The sequence below is a fragment of the Lactuca sativa genome, chromosome 8, assembly GCF_002870075.4.
Source record: "Lactuca sativa cultivar Salinas chromosome 8, Lsat_Salinas_v11, whole genome shotgun sequence".
In the NCBI taxonomy this organism is placed as follows: domain Eukaryota; kingdom Viridiplantae; phylum Streptophyta; class Magnoliopsida; order Asterales; family Asteraceae; genus Lactuca; species Lactuca sativa.
In genome coordinates, this window is record NC_056630.2 from 157449474 (window position 1) to 157467097 (window position 17624).

Below are 17624 nucleotides of genomic sequence, written 5' to 3' on the forward strand. Positions count from 1 at the left end.
CTCTACCAAGACTGTCATAAATATGCACTTCCATTGACGCTAATCGTAGTTCCCCAAATATCCAATGATTAGGGGATGAATGAATCGGCAATAAGACCTGTATAAGGATCAGAAAATAAAATTATGTTTCTTTACATCACAATACAAAAACATAACAAAAATAACGATATTATTTTCAATATAAACAATTAAGTTTACCGTATCAACATCCCACCAAGCAACCATGAAGTTGGGGTACGTAGCAATACCAGCCATAAACGCCCTCCAGTCCTGCCCTTCTTCCAAAGCATGAGAATTGTTCAGTATTCACTCTTCAACAAAAACCTCTGTAGGTTGTCGGTTCATAAACACATGCTGCTCAAGTGCATGTAGCCGTTTCAACATCTCGTCTAGGTTGTGTTTCCCACTGCCCCTACCTCTACCATGAGAGCGACCACTGGACGACATACTAGACGAAGATTCGTCTTGTCTCCTAAAATGGTCTCGTACTGGGGATATAATTGCTTTCCCTTCACCATATACATACTCTTGAAATGACATATAATAACAAGATGTCATCTCACCATCACCCGGTAACAAGTTTTGTCTTGGTGGTTGCCCCTCCTAAAAAATTAAACATATTAAAAATGCATATAAAAGTATAATAATCAAGTTTATTAATAATAAACGAAATATTTATAAACCTGTATCTTTGACCAAATCTTGTTCACGTCAACCCATTTCAATTTTTTTGTTCCACTCCATCGTTTCATCCGAGGCATGTCTTTATTTTTTCTCAATACAAATCCAAATGCACGAACAGCCGGAATCATCTCATATATCCATATCTACAATTTTTTACAATTACAGTAATAAAAGTTAAAATTAAAATAAAAAACATAACAATAAAACAATTTAAATATAAGAAAATTTTTATACCCTTATTGGAGCCGTAAATCCTGAGACGGAGTACTTTAAAGTTTGACGACGCTCAGAAAGTGATAAATAATTATCTATTTTGTTCCATGTATCCTCAAGGTCAACATAAGTAAAATCCCAAAGATAGCTACCCCAAGCGAAACTAACAAAACAAAAAAACAAAATTGGTTTTTATATAAATTATAACTTTAATAAAATAAAACTTTTAACGTAAACAAAATATACCTGTTCCAGAGATTCAAATTCTCAGCAAAAAAAAAAAAAAACAATCTTGTGGCACCCAATCATTAACTTCTTTTCCCAAAAAACCTTCACACAAAATGTATATCAAACATACTCTAACTGCATCAACGTCGTCAAGTTCTAAGAATGTTCGATTTAAAATTAAATGTTTCAGGTCGCCGATTTTCACCGAACTATTGGTATGGTCCGGAAATAGCCGCTCACGCAATAAACATCTTTTTTTACTGCTTAATAATTTTTCCGACCCTTTTCTCCCAATGTTTTTTGGATACTCCCCAAAATTGAAGCCGGTTATCAAACAAAACTTTTCCGGCCCATAAACCATTTTCGTATTGCCTACTCGAAAATATAATCGTTTTATTCCATCTGGAGATAAAACAGGGTCCGGCTGGATCTGATGAAGGAACATTTTATGGAACAACAATGTGTTCCCTTGTAAACGAGGGACATCAATAAAATAACCAAATACGGTATCTCTGAAAATGGCACGTCTGGCATCATCTAAAACTTCAAATACTTCCCATATGTTACCGCCCGAGCCTTTTAAGTTCACAAATGCTTTCATATTGATAAAACTAAAATCATGCTGCAAAAAAAACACAAAAACAAATTAGAGAACTAAAAAATATTTTGTTTTTAAAATATATGATTACGAACTGCAATAAGTACATAAACAAATAGTAATGCAAATACAAATTCTTAATTAATAGTTTATATATTTCCGATAAAAAACAATAACATACACATATATAAACAATTTTCCAAGTTATACAACAAATATATTTACGATAAAAAACAATATCATACATAATTATATAAACATTTTATTAAACAAATTTTCAGCTTAAATGACAAATATATAAAGAATATTTATCTTTCTAATTATATAAACTAACATTTTATAACCATATAAACAAACAATTTTTCTAATAAAACGACAACCAAATTAACAATTTTGCAAGTTATACGACAACTTTATACAAATTTTCAACTTATACGACAAACACAAACAATTTCTAACAATATATATACGACAAATTTTCAACTTATACAAATGTTATACTTATACGACAAATATATATACAAACGACTATTTTGCACATACTGTAATTTAACTATTTTTCACATTATATAAACAATTATACGATAAGAATATACAAGTTTTCAAGTTATACAACAACTAAACAAACAACAAAACTAACAAATTGTAAACATTATTCTAACAATTTATTTAACTAATAATTTAAAAAAAAATAAGCATATTCTAACCATTTTATTAAATTTAAACCACCAGATGCACACTCTATGCAGTCTCTACTTGTACATTCAAACAACCACTAACAAAATAGCATTTAAACTTCAAGTATACTAAAGAAATATTAAAACTATCAAACACAACAAAATTACCCTTTTTTAACACTAAATAATACAATAAATGATAAAATAAAAAAAAAGTTTAAACATTAAAAGAGTTAAAATCTAACCATATTTGCGGGATTGTTGACATAATCCTCCATTTTTTTCAAAAACTAGCCAAAATTCCGAGAGAAGCCCAAAGATAGAGAGAGTTTTTGTGTAGAGAATAGTGAAAATGGAGAAAAAAAACGTTTATATAGTGAAAAGAAAAGGTATTTCGCAGATGACAGCTTCATTTCGCAGATGGAACATTCCATCTGCGAATATACAAGCAGCTAAAGCACAGCTGTGCTTTAGGTGCTTGTATATTCGCAGATGGGATGCTGATTTCGTAGATGGGGCATTTCCATCTGCGAAATTGTGGGCTAATTTTGTAATTTCGATTTTTTTTTTGCTATTTTTGTAATGTAATTAGTGTAAATGGCTATTTTTGTCATTTTCTCTAAATTAAACAATTAATATAATTTATCCTAATCCCTTAAATCCCTAAAATTCGAAAATATGGGATGGGATAATTCAAAATCTTTAATTACCATATTTAAACCATTAAAAGATAATTACAAGATATGGGATTATCCAAATCCCTAAAATTAAGGGTCTTATCCTGGAGAGGAGGCAAATTTCGAAAACCCTAGAGTTTGCAAACCCTAGATTTCAAAATCTTGGTGGCTAAGAAAAGGGTTGAAAAACCCTTATCAATTTTCGAAATACAGGGTTCAAGAACCCTAATTTCGAAATCCTTGCCTCCTAGGGTTTATTGGCTATAAATCCTAATGTGTCAAATTCATACAATTGTATAGATCTAATTAAAAACAAATAACCATAAGCTCTGATACCACTGATGGGTTTTATACAAACTTTCCTATGTGTGCATGCAACCCTAGATTTGGATCTATGTTTTTCACTATTAGATATACAACATTATGAGCACAAGAAGAACCCTAGCATGCATCTAGGTATTTGGAAATTTAGATGGTAGAAAGAATCACATACCTCTTGTTGTTATATTGTAATAACAACTCAAATCTTCAATCTCCTTGTTTATGAAAGCAAGTACCACAAGTGTAGTACCTCTAATGACTCACAAACACCAAGAGCAAATGGAGAGGCAAGAGAGAGAGAGAGGGGAGAGGCAGAAGATCGGCTCTAGGTCTTCTAGGGATCAAGTGGGCGATTTCCCTTAGCCAAGGGGTCCTTATATAGGTTAGAGATTAGGGTTTCAGTCCTTATCCTTATCTGGTTATTTGCCCACCAAGCAGCCCATAAGATAAGTCTAGAAGCCTTATCCTTGGACGAATTCTAGGGCCTTATCCCCTTGAATTCATCCACCTTATCCATAGGGCATCCATTGCCCTAATTTGCAGCTATCACATAATTACAATTCAGCCCCTCTAGTTTAATTAATTACTTTTGATCACATAATTAATTCTTAATTAATTATTGACCAATATTAATTAAACAAATATGATTTCTCCTTTAATATATTATTCCTATAATATATTAATAAATCATAATAACCTCTTTCTCTATTATTTCTCCAGTCAAGTTGCTTTAGTGAAGGCAACCCAAAAGGACCATGCACAACTGGGTCAAGTACTTACCAAATATGGTTACGGGCTTAGATACTAATCCAACATTTATGGTTTGAAGAAATACGACGATTGGTTTTCCTTTAGTAATCGTCATTTCCCTCTTTCTCATGATCTTCCCGGTACCAAAAATGGTTGGAAAAGTAAGTTTTGATGGGTAGATTCAGGCACTATTTGTCTTCTTGTGATTCATGTGTCTGCTCCTGATTCAGATGATGAATGGTAGACTTGTGTAAATATCTTCCTCTATTTTGTCATTATTGAATAAAAATATTGTTCTTCTTGGAGGTACTTCTTGCTTTGTGTCATATGATCCCAATTTGGAAAGCTCGAGATCAAGTGTCAATTCTATTAGTCAATCGACCAGGTTGGTAATAAATGCTTTTATTTCGTGATTTGGTAGCCATGCTTTTTCAGTTTTGATTTCACCTGATATAAATGTCTTCCTTTCACTTATTCTTCACATTTGTGATTATAAGTGAGAATAAGTGCACTTTTAATTTATCGGCATATATGTCTGGTGAAATATCCCCTCGAGATATTGTGTTGGAGAATGTGATTTCCAAAAAGGAATTTGATCTGCCCATTCATCCATCTGAGTCGCCATTGCGGTTAGATGGGTTCGGGTCGGATGTATTTTCGCTTGAGCACCTTGTAGGCGCTTCTCCTTTTTCCTTAGTTAATGTTATACTCCATGATTCTTTGGTTGTTGGTATTGGTGCTACCCCCATCACTTTCTATTGCCCTGTGTAAACGTAAGCGTTCTCTTATTATGTTCGAAGATTTCCTTTGCAAAGTAAGCACATCGTTTGCTCCCATGAGCCGTTCTTCTCCTGATACTTTGTTTCCATGTTGTTACTGCTGATGGTATAAGCATTTTTCCATCCATCCCTACTTTTGTTTGTATCATCCATATATTATTATTGAAACTTATCTTTTGTTTATTTGATAGTCTGCTCATGTGCTACAATGTCATGCTCGTCATGTATCATGCTGAAAGAGGAGTTGGATGAGGCTTGTCGTTGCATTGCTTATGATGGAGATATTCTTTTGTCGCCAATGGTGAAAAATCCAAGTTGTTTCATGGGTTGTTATCTTTTCGTGATTGTTATCTTTCTGTTGAGGTCAATATGCGAGTTGCCGAAGGCATGAAGCTGGTTGGCGAAGAAGTGTTATTTGAAGCTAGGAAAGTCCATGTCGAATTGTATGACCGGTTTTGGATTGCGCCAGATAAAATAGTTTTGCTAGAGAACCAACAATCACTTTTGGAAGCTGATTATTAAGCGTGTCTTTTGGAGAATCGAGTTCTCTATGCCCAGATTGCTGCAAAATCTCTACAAACTCTTGCAGCTACATTGGTTGTGCTTTTCTTACTTTTTAGTGTAATTAGAAAGCATCCGAACTGAGGTTGCTTGCAGACTTAACTAATTTGTTTCCTTTCATCTTTTGTTGGTATTCTGTTTCCTGCATATTTAGTGATTATAAAAGCTTTATTTGACTTTTTATTCATGTGACTTTGCTCTCATCTGGTTGTTTCCCTTGTTTTATTGGAATTATGTTGCTATCCGGTTAGGTCGCTCATATGTTATATTGCTCTAAACTTGCTATGATATGGCTTCGGTCAACTGGGTGCTTTATACTTGTCGGTTTGTCATTTTCCTCACATAGGTTAAATTGCTTTTACCATGTTATGGTATGATTTATATCAAGACCATGCTTTTAGCTTGTCGGGTTGTCGTTTGCGTCGTGTAGGTTAAATTGATTTGATCATGTTATGGTATGATTTAGATATAGACCATGCTTTATGCCTGTCAGGTTGTCGCTTTCCCTGTGTAGGTTAAGTTGCTTTGACTATGCCATGGTATGATTTAGATCAAGACCATGCTTTATACATGTTAGGTTGTTGTTTTCCATATAGGTTAAGTTGCTTTGACTATGTCATGGTATGATTTAGATCAAGACCATGCTTTATGCTTTTCGGGTTATCATTTTCCTCGTGCAAGTTACTTGATCCATTGGTTCCAAAACTTTTTTGTGTTTTTTTTCTTGACATTCTTCCCTTTATACATAATATTTTCTTAACTTTTTCACAGTTCATGACCTAAGCACCATTTTTCCATATATGGTTTGTAGAATGTATGATATGTGTTTGTTTGCTTCATGTATTTTGTATGGCCCTTCCCACAATTCCCTTAGTTTTCCTTGTGGTTCTTGTCGGCTTGCTTCGTTATTTCTCAAAACATGTTCTTCCACCTTAAGAGATCTTCCATGGACTTATTGGTTGTAATGGCTTTCAATCTGCTTCTTATAGTGTTCCTGCTAGATTGCTGGTATTTCTCATCTATCCATAGACAACTCTAAGTTTGTTCTTATTCCATTGTCATTGTTGGATTGGTTAAAATTTGTCTTTCTCTCAGTTAGGACCATTAACTCCAGCGATATCATCAGCTTTAACCCATATACAAGGCTGAAAGGTGTCTCTTTGGTTGCTGTTTGTGGCGTTGTTCTATACACCCTTAATACATTTAGTAATTCGTCTACCCAACGTCCTTTTGCCACGTCCAATCTTATTGCTATAGCATGGGCTGTTGTCCTGTTTGTAACTTTTATCTGGTCGTTGTCTTCCATATGAGCCACGAATGTGAACCTTTAGTTGATTCAGAGATCCTCGTGCTACTCTTGGAATGGGTTGTTTGAAAACTAGGTCCCATTATCATAGATAAGTGTGTGTGGTATTCCGAATCGACATATATTTTTCTTTCAGAATAAGTTGATAGCGTTGTGTCTAGTTATTGTTGCTAACGGCTCAGTCTCCACCCATTTTGTGAAGTAGTCGATTGCCACTAGTAAGAATTTTACCTTTTCTGGTGCTCTGGGAAGGGTCCTATTATATCGATGCCCCATTGCACGAATAGTCATGAACTGATGATGCTAACTATCGGTGATGCCACTTTTCTTTGCATTGGTGCGTGTTTTTGGCATTTCTCACACTTATAAATGATGTCCTTTGTATCTTGGTACATAATCTACCAGTAGTACCTTAACCTGAATATTTTTTGTACAATTGTTCTTGCTTCTTCATGCTCCCGCTATTCCTTCACGCATTTCATTTATGAGGTATTCTTCTTTGGTGTTGCTTACACATCTTAATCTAGGTGCTAGGTACCCTCTCTTATATAGCATTCTGTTTTGTATTAAAAATGAGGTTACTTTGATCCTTAACTTCCTGGATTGCTTGTCGTCTTGTGGTAGTTTTCCTACGAACAAATATTCTATGATTGGCTTTCTCCAGTCACTTATTTCATCAACGGTCGAAATTGTTGGTAATCCCTCTATTGCCTTAGCTTGTACTATTCTGACGATAATTCAATTAGCTAGGTCCTAAAATGTTAATGATGCTAGATTGCTTAGTGCATCATCTCACTTGTTCTTTGATCTATGTATATGTTGCAATTTGAAGCTTTTGAACTGCTTTATCAACATCTTTACTTTAGTGGCGTATTGCATGAGACTTCTACCCCTAACTTCGTATAGACCGTTCGTCTGATTTGCTACTGACATTGAATATGTGAAATCACATATGTGCTCACATCTCATCTTAATTTCTAGTTGCAATCCTGCGATTAGTGCTTCATATTCTAATTCATTATTTAAAGTTGCGAATTCGAAACGCAACGTGTGCCTTACGTCTTCTCCAGTTGGGTTAGTTAGTATTAGGCATGCCCCTACTCTTTCTATGCTAGAAGACTCATCTATATGTAGAGTCTACTAGTTCTCCCTAACTTGCATTGCGTCTTTGCTATTAGGGTCGGTTTCCTCTACTGTAGATACATCTCCATTACTAGTTACTTCTGTTATGGAGTTCGTTAAAGCTTAAGCCTTGACACTAGCGCGCGGTTTAAAATTTATTTCATGTTCTCTTAACCCCACCACCCACTTAGGTAAGCATCATGCAAGCTTCTTGCATTTCAATCACACTTGCTTTATTGGGGCATTGTTTAGTACCTCTATCGCATATTCTAGGAAGCATCTTCTTAATCGTCTTGTTGCATTAATGAGTGATAATACTAGTTTCTCCATATTCGAATCTCCAATTTGAGCTCCTTATAATATATACCCGACTTACAAAATATATGGTTATCTGTTTGTCCTTTCTGCACTCACCGCCAGTTTCAATGTTGACATATACATCATTAATGTTTCCCCTAGGATTGGTGATGCTAATGTTGGTAGTTCTAAAACTTTCTCATGACATACTTGCAAAAATTGTGAAAACTTTCTCATGGGGTACGTAAGGACATTCTAAAACTCTCATTTAGTGCATCAGGGTAGGGTGCCATATGATAGCATACGAATCGTGATTCACGATTGTGCATTTTTGTAAATGATGAAATCATATTGTACGAACGTTACTATAAAAATTCACACGCTGTCATTACATCTTCTAATATACATTGAAACAAATGTTTGTGCATTCGGACCTGACTTCGGAAATAGAAAACCTTGGAAAATAGCATGATCATCAAAATAATCATGTATCAGACATTGGTGGGCAACTTTACGACCTCTCTCTATATATCTTTTTCGTCTTCATTGCATATTTCTCGTTTCCTCGTATAATTCTTGTTGTAGCGAATTAGCAACGGTGATCACGACTTCTAGCACAAATTCTAGGTGACTGGAAGAAGAAGATGACGATGATAAAGAAGAATTTTTTTTAGAGAAAAGAAAGATTTGATGTGGTCTAATTTGGTGGGATATGTGTAGTATTTATAATGGTTTGAATTTTGAATTATTTTTTTAAAAAGTTGTTGACCCCGCCCCTCCCCCTATCTCATCCACTTGAATGTCGTTGAAGCTCCCCATACTCGACATGTCACCATGGTGGGGCGGTGTCCGCCGAGCATATCATGGTGCATGTCGAGCTCACTCCCTATAGTCTTATAATTGATGCAAATGCATATTGTCAAACATGCACGGGTGTTTTGGACTTGGTTTAAAGAAAGATTATTTATTTATTGATTTTTAAAAAATTAATGAGTATGTAAATTTGTTTGGCAACGAATAAACATTTTTTTTTTAAAAAAAAAACCTTTATAGTTCTCATTCTTTTGAAAAAGTCATTTTAGAAAAGTCAGAGTACCTGACTTTCTTGTTATTTTTAAAAAGAAAATACGACCCTCCAAATCTACCATTCTATCCTTCAAGTATCAAATAAACTCGTCTCCTCGAACTTCGAAGACGTTTGAGATTACTTTTGAAATGACTTTTTACTTTTAATTTTTTTTAAAAAGTCAAAAAATACTAAAAGATATTTGGAAAATACAAAAGTTATTTTCAAAATTATTTTTTGTAAAGAAGAAAAAATATAAGTTTTCAAAAGTTATGACTTTTTAACTTTTTAAAAACTAAATTACACTCAAAAAGTAAAAATACAACCCAAACAAATTTTATAAACAACTTTTTGTCTTTTGTCTCGTCAAAGCTAAAAAAAAAGTAATCCAAACACCTAGTTACCATCTTTCTCTTTACTACTGACCCTTCTCATATCGCCGCCTCCAATCTCCGATCTTGCTGTCGACTACGGTCTTCTCCGATCTCCTGGTAAGTCTTAATTTTCTGGTTGGGTACAACTCCTGGAATCATGAAGCACATCAATAACATAATTTTCCTTTTCATGTGTGATTACTGTGTTCGTGATTGTTATTCCACCTTTATGACGTTTAGTTCGGTTTCTTCTCAAGATTGACTTCGACTTCATCTACTTAGTCGATGCAACTTAAATTCATTAAATGGTTTGCTTTTATTTGCTGAAATTAATTAAATAATAAAACATGTTGCTAACTTACCTATGGTGGTGCCTAACAAGTGTTTATGAAATGCCTACCTAAGAACAAAGAATGATTGAAAGTGCACACCTGCAAAGGGTAATTTGCTCCGTTCAGTTTGTAAACATAGTTTTGTTCCCCTCTAAATGACATATATGGATATCTGTACACGACAACCTACAAAAAAACATTACAACTAAGAGAACAAAAACAAATATTCCAACATGAATAAATGAAAATGTAACTACTCATTTTTACAGTCAGAATGAAGGAGTTGAAGATATTAGTTTGAAGCAGCATTGCAGTAGTGGTATTGTTGTCATTAAATGTTGGATCATGATTTTTTTTAAATTATATGGAAAAATATGAGGATAAATCTTGTAACAAATAGTAACAACTAGTAAAAAAACCTGGGCTTCACCCCGGGTCGGTATTTTTTTTTAAATCCTTTTTCCAATTAGGGTATCATATTTGGAAAGGTTTATTTTTACCTATAGTAGCAACGTTCTTACATAGTGTTACGCTTTATTTGATATTTATTGCTATCATTGGTAATTAAATATATGTGTTCTTATTGGAGGGAAATAAGACCATAGTAGAATATCGAATGTGGGGGACCAAAAACGGCAACTCCTCAAACTAATATGGCAAAAACTTGAGGTGTCACATTTTGTAAATGCCATGGACCAAAAGTAGGAAACTCTTAAACATTTTGTGGCTAGCAGTAGAAAATATCAAAGCTGGGGACCAAAAGTATCAGTTCCACAAACTAATATGGTACAAAGTAGAGGAGAAACCAAAAATGGCAAAGTGTTCAAATTTTTGTGGCAAAACTTCGAAAAAATTGAGAAGCGACAAAGTGTTGAAAGTTTTATGGCAAAACTTAAAATAATAGAAAGTATACTATTTTTAAGACTTTGTGTTTATATATATATATATATATATATATATATATATATATATATATATATATATATATATATATATATATATATATATATATATATATATATACCCTAATAAATAAGAATGATTTTGCCATATGTCGTTTTGTCATAATTTTGAAATATATTTATTTTTCACTTGTCATTTACTTCATTTATAATTTCTAATATATTATTAATTAGTTTCCATAAATTAAATCTATCATAATGACTATTAATTTCAAATTTTAAATTTTAAATTTCAATTTCAATTATCAAATAAATTTATAGTTTACACTTTTGTGTTTAAGATTTTGTAAAAATTTACCCGTTTAGTACATGGATCTAATAACTAAACACATAATTATAATTTATTTATTTTTTGCATTTTTTTCCTTCCATTTTCAGTTATTTCATAATTTTAATTCAGATAACTTTCTCATTTAATCTTTTCTATTTAACATTTTGTTTTAATCAACCCGTATAATATACGGGTTTACAACTAGTATATATATATATATATATATATATATATATATATATATATATATATATATATATATATAGGAATGAGTTCTATGGAAAACAAATAACTAGGACAACATCTACCGGAACCAATAATCAAATGACATGTGTCCATTTCTTTTTTCACAAGTAATGTATTATGGAAGTTATTGTGGAATTGATGTGTTGTCATGTTTTCATTGGTTCAAATATGTGTTGCCCTAATCATTCATTTTCCATATAACTCTTTATATATATATATATATATATATATATATATATATATATATATATATATATATATATATATATATATATATATATAGCCATTTAGGTGCCAACTATATAACCAATTAAAAAAACCATATTACGTTTGACCTCAGACTCTTTCAAATAATCACAAAAAAAGTCCGAAAAATATTCTGCATACATGTAATATAGGTAACCAACGAAGAAAGACTAAGGTGTTGTTTGTTTTTTCAAAAACCTCTTCTTGACCTCTTCTGTCTGCGCCAGGCAGACGGTACGCAGACGTATACTCTTGCAGACTTTGTTTTTCAGAAGACCGCAGACCTAAAAACGTTTGCGCGTCCTCTTCTTGGTGCAGACATGGACCTGTGTCTTCTAACCTCTTCTCACTAATTTTAAACAAAAAAAGGCTCACGATTCAAACCTAAATGAAAAAATGTTTTTATTCACATCGCCCCATCCATTTCTTCAAAAGAAACAACCGGCAAATTTATTTGTATAAAACCCAATTATTAATGCTATTTTACTATATTTTTTTTTTCTCTTTAAGGTCGTATCCAAATTTAGTCAAAAACAAATAGATTGGTTTAAATATTTTTTAGAAAACCCATTAAACCCCCTAACATTATAATGGAGTATGTCGCATGGTGGAAAATCATTATGTATGTTTTTTAATGCAAATATTTCTTAGGTTTAATATATATATATATATATATATATATATATATATATATATATATATATATATATAAAAGAGACTATAATTATTTAAATTTTGGTTTACTATTAACAATTTGCAGTCGTTAAAAAAGCAAACAGTCTTCTTCTTACAGATTGCAGACGTTTGGTCCACCTCTTTTTCTGAAGAGATTTGCAGATGTGGTCCGCAGACTGCAGACGTTTTGTCTCTAAAAAAACAAACAGCACCTAAAACTTTGTAAATATCCAATTACGGTGAGGAATGTAATATGACACATTACGTATGATCTTTTGTTAGGAATTAGTATTTGCAATTTGTTACTAATATTATATTATATATTTTGAACTTTTGTTAAAAAAATTATAGACTTTGTAAAAATAAAAAGTTAATATTAAATATTAAAATTTATATGTAAAAATATTGAATATCTAAATATGTAATTTATAAGTTATCTATTTTTTTATAAACATTATATCGGTTTATAGTTTTTTTTACTAGAGTTGTTCATTATTCGGATAAAATCGAATTGTGCAATTGGATAGTTTGGTTCGAATATTCGGATTTTTGAAGTAATTTTCAACAAAACCGAATTATTGTAGATTTCGGGTTAGTATTGGTTTTTAAAATAAAAACCGAATAGTTAAAAAAATATTGAATAACAATTTATTGTTTATTTATTAATTTTATAATTTATTTTTTTTAAGTTCAAAAAGTTTCACCTAATAAAAAACATTAATATGCATTTCTCTTAAAAGTTTTTTTATCTATTAATATATTTTCTTGGTAGTTGTTTATAAACTTTAAATCACAACTAAATATTTTTGTTTCTTTTGTAAATATTGAATAATATTATAATTATATGTCGTTTTAAAATGTTTTGGTTTTTGAAAACCGAATTATAAAAGCCGATCATATCGAATTGTAATTGGATCAGATATCAATTTAATTTGAATTATTCGGATCGATATTTTAAAATCCGAAATCAATTTGGATTACTTATTGGATCGGATCCTATCCATTTAAACAAACACTTTGTTTTTTTATTTTATTTTACAAAATACTATTTGTAAAAAATATGTAGTATATAATTTGGTTAAAAGTTAAAACTCAATTGAATGTTGAAGAACCGCCGCAAAGCTCGAGAAAATTGAATTTTATCGTTCATTTTTCTATCCGGCGCCTCTCTTCGATTCCTCTCTGGAACTTGTTCAGCGATTTCTCCTCTCCGCTGGTATTGCGTTTTCTATGACCTCCTTTCTGTCTTGCCACTTCTTTTTGTGTTTTTGCATGTTTCTTATGTGCTTGTTGCATCTCCTCTGGTAGTGAAGATGAAGCCATGAAGTGTAGTTGTGACGAAGGATTTTGTTTTTTAATGGATACCTAGCTGGTGCCGTTTTAGTATCTGTCTTAGTCTCAACTTTATGTAGTGTTGTTTTTATGAACACCAACTGTTTGATAATATTCCCCAATGATTTACACTATCAAATTTGATCCTCAAGTTTGAGTATGTTTGTATGATGAAGTTTGACAAGTCAGTTGAACTTTTGTTAACAATGGAAGTCAGAACTTCTTTGAATTGGTGCATCTATTGGTACTTGTTCATAATATACATAGAATTGTAAGAAATCCTTAAAAATGGCTTGGTGGATGTGGATCCTTTTGTAATTAACCAGTCAGATATGTTTAGGAAAAAACGACAATTGTTCTCTTCTCATTTAATGTTTATCTTTCAGTTTTATCAAGCAATCTTTTTGTTCGAAATGATTCAGATAGTTAAACTCATAATTTGACTATTATTTGTTTCATTAAGATTCAATTTTTTTAATCAAACAATGATTTTTTTCATTCAACACGAATTTCAGATTGACCCCCAAGTAACTTCTCATTTCTGTCTAATAACTAGTACTTCTAGCTTCTCAGTCTCAACAATGGAGTTCATCTTTCAATTTAAACATCACAATGTGACAAATTAGTATGCACATAAGGTGTTTGATAAAATGCTTGAACCAAATTGTAAGTGATTCACCACATAAGTTGCAAGCTGGAGTGCTTACTTGAAGAAGAGAAGTGAGAATGTGACTCTTTGCTGACTCAATATTTGTAAATTTTGCTTATACTTCGAAGTAAATGTCTATTTTAACAATGGAGTACTATGAGAAAATTCCTGTTTTGTTGGTATATCATTAATTAGTAATTGATTCGATCCTTCCACTAATTGTGTTCCAACTTCTTGTGTAAAGGTCAGTTGCACACACTACACTACACTACAAACAAGTGCACATAATGGGAAAAGCCTCGAGAGATAAAAGGGTACAATCGTCATTCTCATGCATTACGTTTTCTTTTGATTTTATTGGTGCTCTACTCTTATCTTCATGAGATAAATTATACACAGGATATCTACTATCGCAAAGCAAAAGAAGAAGGTTGGCGTGCACGAAGTGCTTTCAAGCTTCTTCAAATTGATGAAGAATTCAACATTTTTGAAGGTGCAAATTACATAAATTCTTGATTCCTTCTAAACACTAAAATATGTTCATACAATTTTATAACATGACACAATTATCTTTTGATGATTTTAATGCTTTTTAATTTTCAGGAGTTAAGCATGTGGTTGATCTATGTGCTGCACCTGGTAGCTGGAGTCAGGTATGTGATGCTTTGGATTGACCCAAAACAATCAAAAACTTTTAAATTTCCTCTCTAAATAATTGGCTTCTTACTAAATATGATTGCAACAATAATATAACTATAATCCAATTTCTGTAATATTGTATTCATTAAAGATACTTTTTTGTAGGTTTTGAGTCGTAAACTGTATCTCCCAGCTAAGCTCTCATCTGATTCAAAGTGAGTTTGTTAACAATGCAAAATGATTTCATTTCTTATATTTAAAACTTATACATTAACTTTTGTTTCATAATTTATACAGGGATGATGATCTTCCACTTATTGTAGCTATTGATTTACAACCCATGGCTCCAATTGAAGGTGTTATTCAAGTGCAAGGTGACATAACAAATGCTCGAACAGCTGAAGTGGTGTGTGTTTTTGCTTCTCTTTATTTCATCTCTTCTAAGCAAGACCAAAGACAACTGGACAAGCTTTCTATGTTTATTTTTGTGAAGGGCATTTACGTCTTTATTTCATCATTTATGATTGGTTGGTATGTATTTTCAGGTAATTAGGCATTTTGATGGATGCAAGGCTGATCTAGTTGTATGTGATGGTGCTCCTGATGGTAAGTAAGATTAATACTATGTTTTTTCATATTTATTGTTATTAACTTATTTTGCACAACTTAATATAATTTATATATGATATATGATATATGATATCCCTTCCAAATGCAGTAACTGGACTTCATGACATGGATGAATTTGTTCAATCACAACTGATATTGGCAGTAAGTGTTTCTACTTTTCTAGTGATTATTCAACCAATTAAAATTCATATTTAATATTAGATAAAGTTTAATCCTATCTAGTTGAAAGTTGAAACATGGATTACTTGTAATTTCGTGTTGTCATAGTTGTGAATTTCTGGATTTTGTTCAACTTTTAATGGTATTTGAGAGAAATTCATTTTCAGGGGTTAACAATTGTAACTCACATACTGAAAAATGGTGGAAAATTTATTGCAAAGATCTTCAGGGGAAAGGATACAAGCCTCCTATATTGTCAGGTTTAAAAGCTATCTAATGATTTCCCAATTATTTAAACTATTTATTTTTAAAATTTATAATCTGTTTTTCTTGCAGCTAAAATTATTCTTCACTGAAGTAACTCTTGCAAAACCAAAAAGTAGCCGGAATTCAAGCATAGGTCACTACTAATTTTCAATTTTCTAAATAAAGTTTTTGATATTCATTTATGAGTACAACATGACTTAATAATGAAATATGAATTTTAAATTATGATATTTTTGTTAAACAGAAGCATTTGCTGTTTGTGAGAATTATTCCCCTCCTGAAGGCTTCAATGAGAAAGATTTGCATCGCCTCCTTGAGAAAGTTGGAACTCCATCTGGTGCAGACGACTTAGGTATTATTATTATTATTATTTACCATTTTTCTTGACAGTTTAATATTTTAAAACCTAATTATACGTGAATTTGTTACACTGGACTAGACAAACTTTCTAGGTTTTTTTTTTTTTTTTTTTTTCCGATGATGACGACGCGGAGGGCATTTCCGTCATTAAAACATACGAGAAATCAAGAGCGAGCCCTGTCCCATCTTGTTCCACCTTTTTTGAACGGGACAAAAAATTGCAGTTTTTTTTTTGTCTGACTGACATAACAAACGGGCCCCGTTTGTTACACATGACACAACAGACAACCTTGTACTGCATTTTACATGCATTGGACTGGGACTGAAACTAATGCCAACGAGACAAAAAAAACTGTAATTTTTATCTCATTCAAAAAAGGTGGAACAATATTGGACAGGGCTCGCTCTTGATTTCTTGTATGTTTTAATGACGTAAATGCCCTCCGCGTCCTCATCATTGGAAAAAAAAAACCTAGAAAGTTTGTCTAGTCCAGTGTAACAAATGCAAAAGTTTTCACAAATTTATTGAATATAATATGATATGATATGATATGATATGACACGACAGATTGCAGTAGTGGATGGTTGGAAGGGCCAAACAAGATTTATATACCGTTTCTAGCTTGTGGGGACCTTAGTGGTTATGACTCAGACCGTTCATATCCGCTTCCAAAAGCCGCGGATGGAAGTTACAAGAGCTTGGATCCTGTGCAGCCTCCAATAGACCCTCCGTATAAGAGAGCTCTTCAAATGAAGAAAGCTTCTAACAATTACAATTAACAATGCCTTTGAAATGCTTTTCCTTGATTCTTGATTCGACTACATCATATATTATATCATATACTACTTCTGTTAGTTCTTAACTGAACTCAGTTAGCATGAATGGTTGTTTTTTGACGTAATGATTAGTGTTTTTGCAAATCGTTGGCATTTAGTAAACCGTAAATATTAGTTTTGCAAACTCGGTTACTGTTTTATTTAGGTAAAAGCTTGTCAAAGTTTTTGGTAAATTTAAACTATAATGGGCCAACTTTAACAAAAACCATGGTTTGGTTGACAAAAAACAAAAATACAATTGTTTAACTAAGTACTTAATTTGTCAATATAATAGTTTAGTATGTACAATTGTATAAGTTAAATGAATAAATGCAAAAGTTTATTACTGCTTAAAACCATAACATAGATGACCATGAAATCCAGGTG

The 17624-nt window shown here is 32.1% G+C and overlaps 2 protein-coding genes across 3 annotated transcripts; one reads left to right on the forward strand and one right to left on the reverse strand.

The window, feature by feature from the left end:
• Positions 1-306: 306 nt before the first annotated feature.
• Positions 307-1743, reverse strand: LOC128127865 (uncharacterized). The gene is made up of 2 exons (XM_052766581.1): positions 684-1743; positions 307-603 (listed from the first exon to the last, which is right to left on the reverse strand). The coding sequence occupies exons 1-2, from the start codon at positions 810-812 to the stop codon at positions 307-309; spliced, it is 426 nt and encodes a 141-aa protein (XP_052622541.1). The 5' UTR covers positions 813-1743.
• Positions 1744-13462: 11719 nt separating this feature from the next.
• On the forward strand, positions 13463-17342 carry LOC111884083 (uncharacterized). 2 transcript variants are annotated; one of them, XM_023880411.2, is made up of 12 exons: positions 13463-13601; positions 14611-14680; positions 14766-14859; positions 14970-15019; positions 15171-15220; positions 15303-15411; positions 15551-15611; positions 15724-15776; positions 15962-16054; positions 16131-16194; positions 16306-16413; positions 16990-17342. In XM_023880411.2, the coding sequence occupies exons 2-12, from the start codon at positions 14654-14656 to the stop codon at positions 17199-17201; spliced, it is 921 nt and encodes a 306-aa protein (XP_023736179.1). In that variant the 5' UTR covers positions 13463-13601; positions 14611-14653; the 3' UTR covers positions 17202-17342. The 2 variants fall into 2 exon arrangements, with proteins under 2 accessions (XP_023736179.1, XP_023736180.1); XM_023880412.3 differs by having other exon boundaries at positions 13496-13601; positions 14616-14680.
• The last annotated feature ends 282 nt before the right edge of the window (positions 17343-17624 follow it).

Bases quoted from the DNA above. Each gene is read 5' to 3' on its own strand.
- LOC128127865 (XM_052766581.1), bottom strand. From the start codon at position 812: ATGATTCCGGCTGTTCGTGCATTTGGATTTGTATTGAGAAAAAATAAA. The intron at 604-683 runs GTTTATAAATAT...TTAATTTTTTAG, and splicing joins AGATTTGGTCAAAGATACAG to GAGGGGCAACCACCAAGACA.
- LOC111884083 (XM_023880411.2), top strand. From the start codon at position 14,654: ATGGGAAAAGCCTCGAGAGATAAAAGG. The intron at 16,055-16,130 runs GTTTAAAAGCTA...TTTTTCTTGCAG, and splicing joins CAAGCCTCCTATATTGTCAG to CTAAAATTATTCTTCACTGA. The intron at 16,195-16,305 runs GTCACTACTAAT...TTTGTTAAACAG, and splicing joins TAGCCGGAATTCAAGCATAG to AAGCATTTGCTGTTTGTGAG.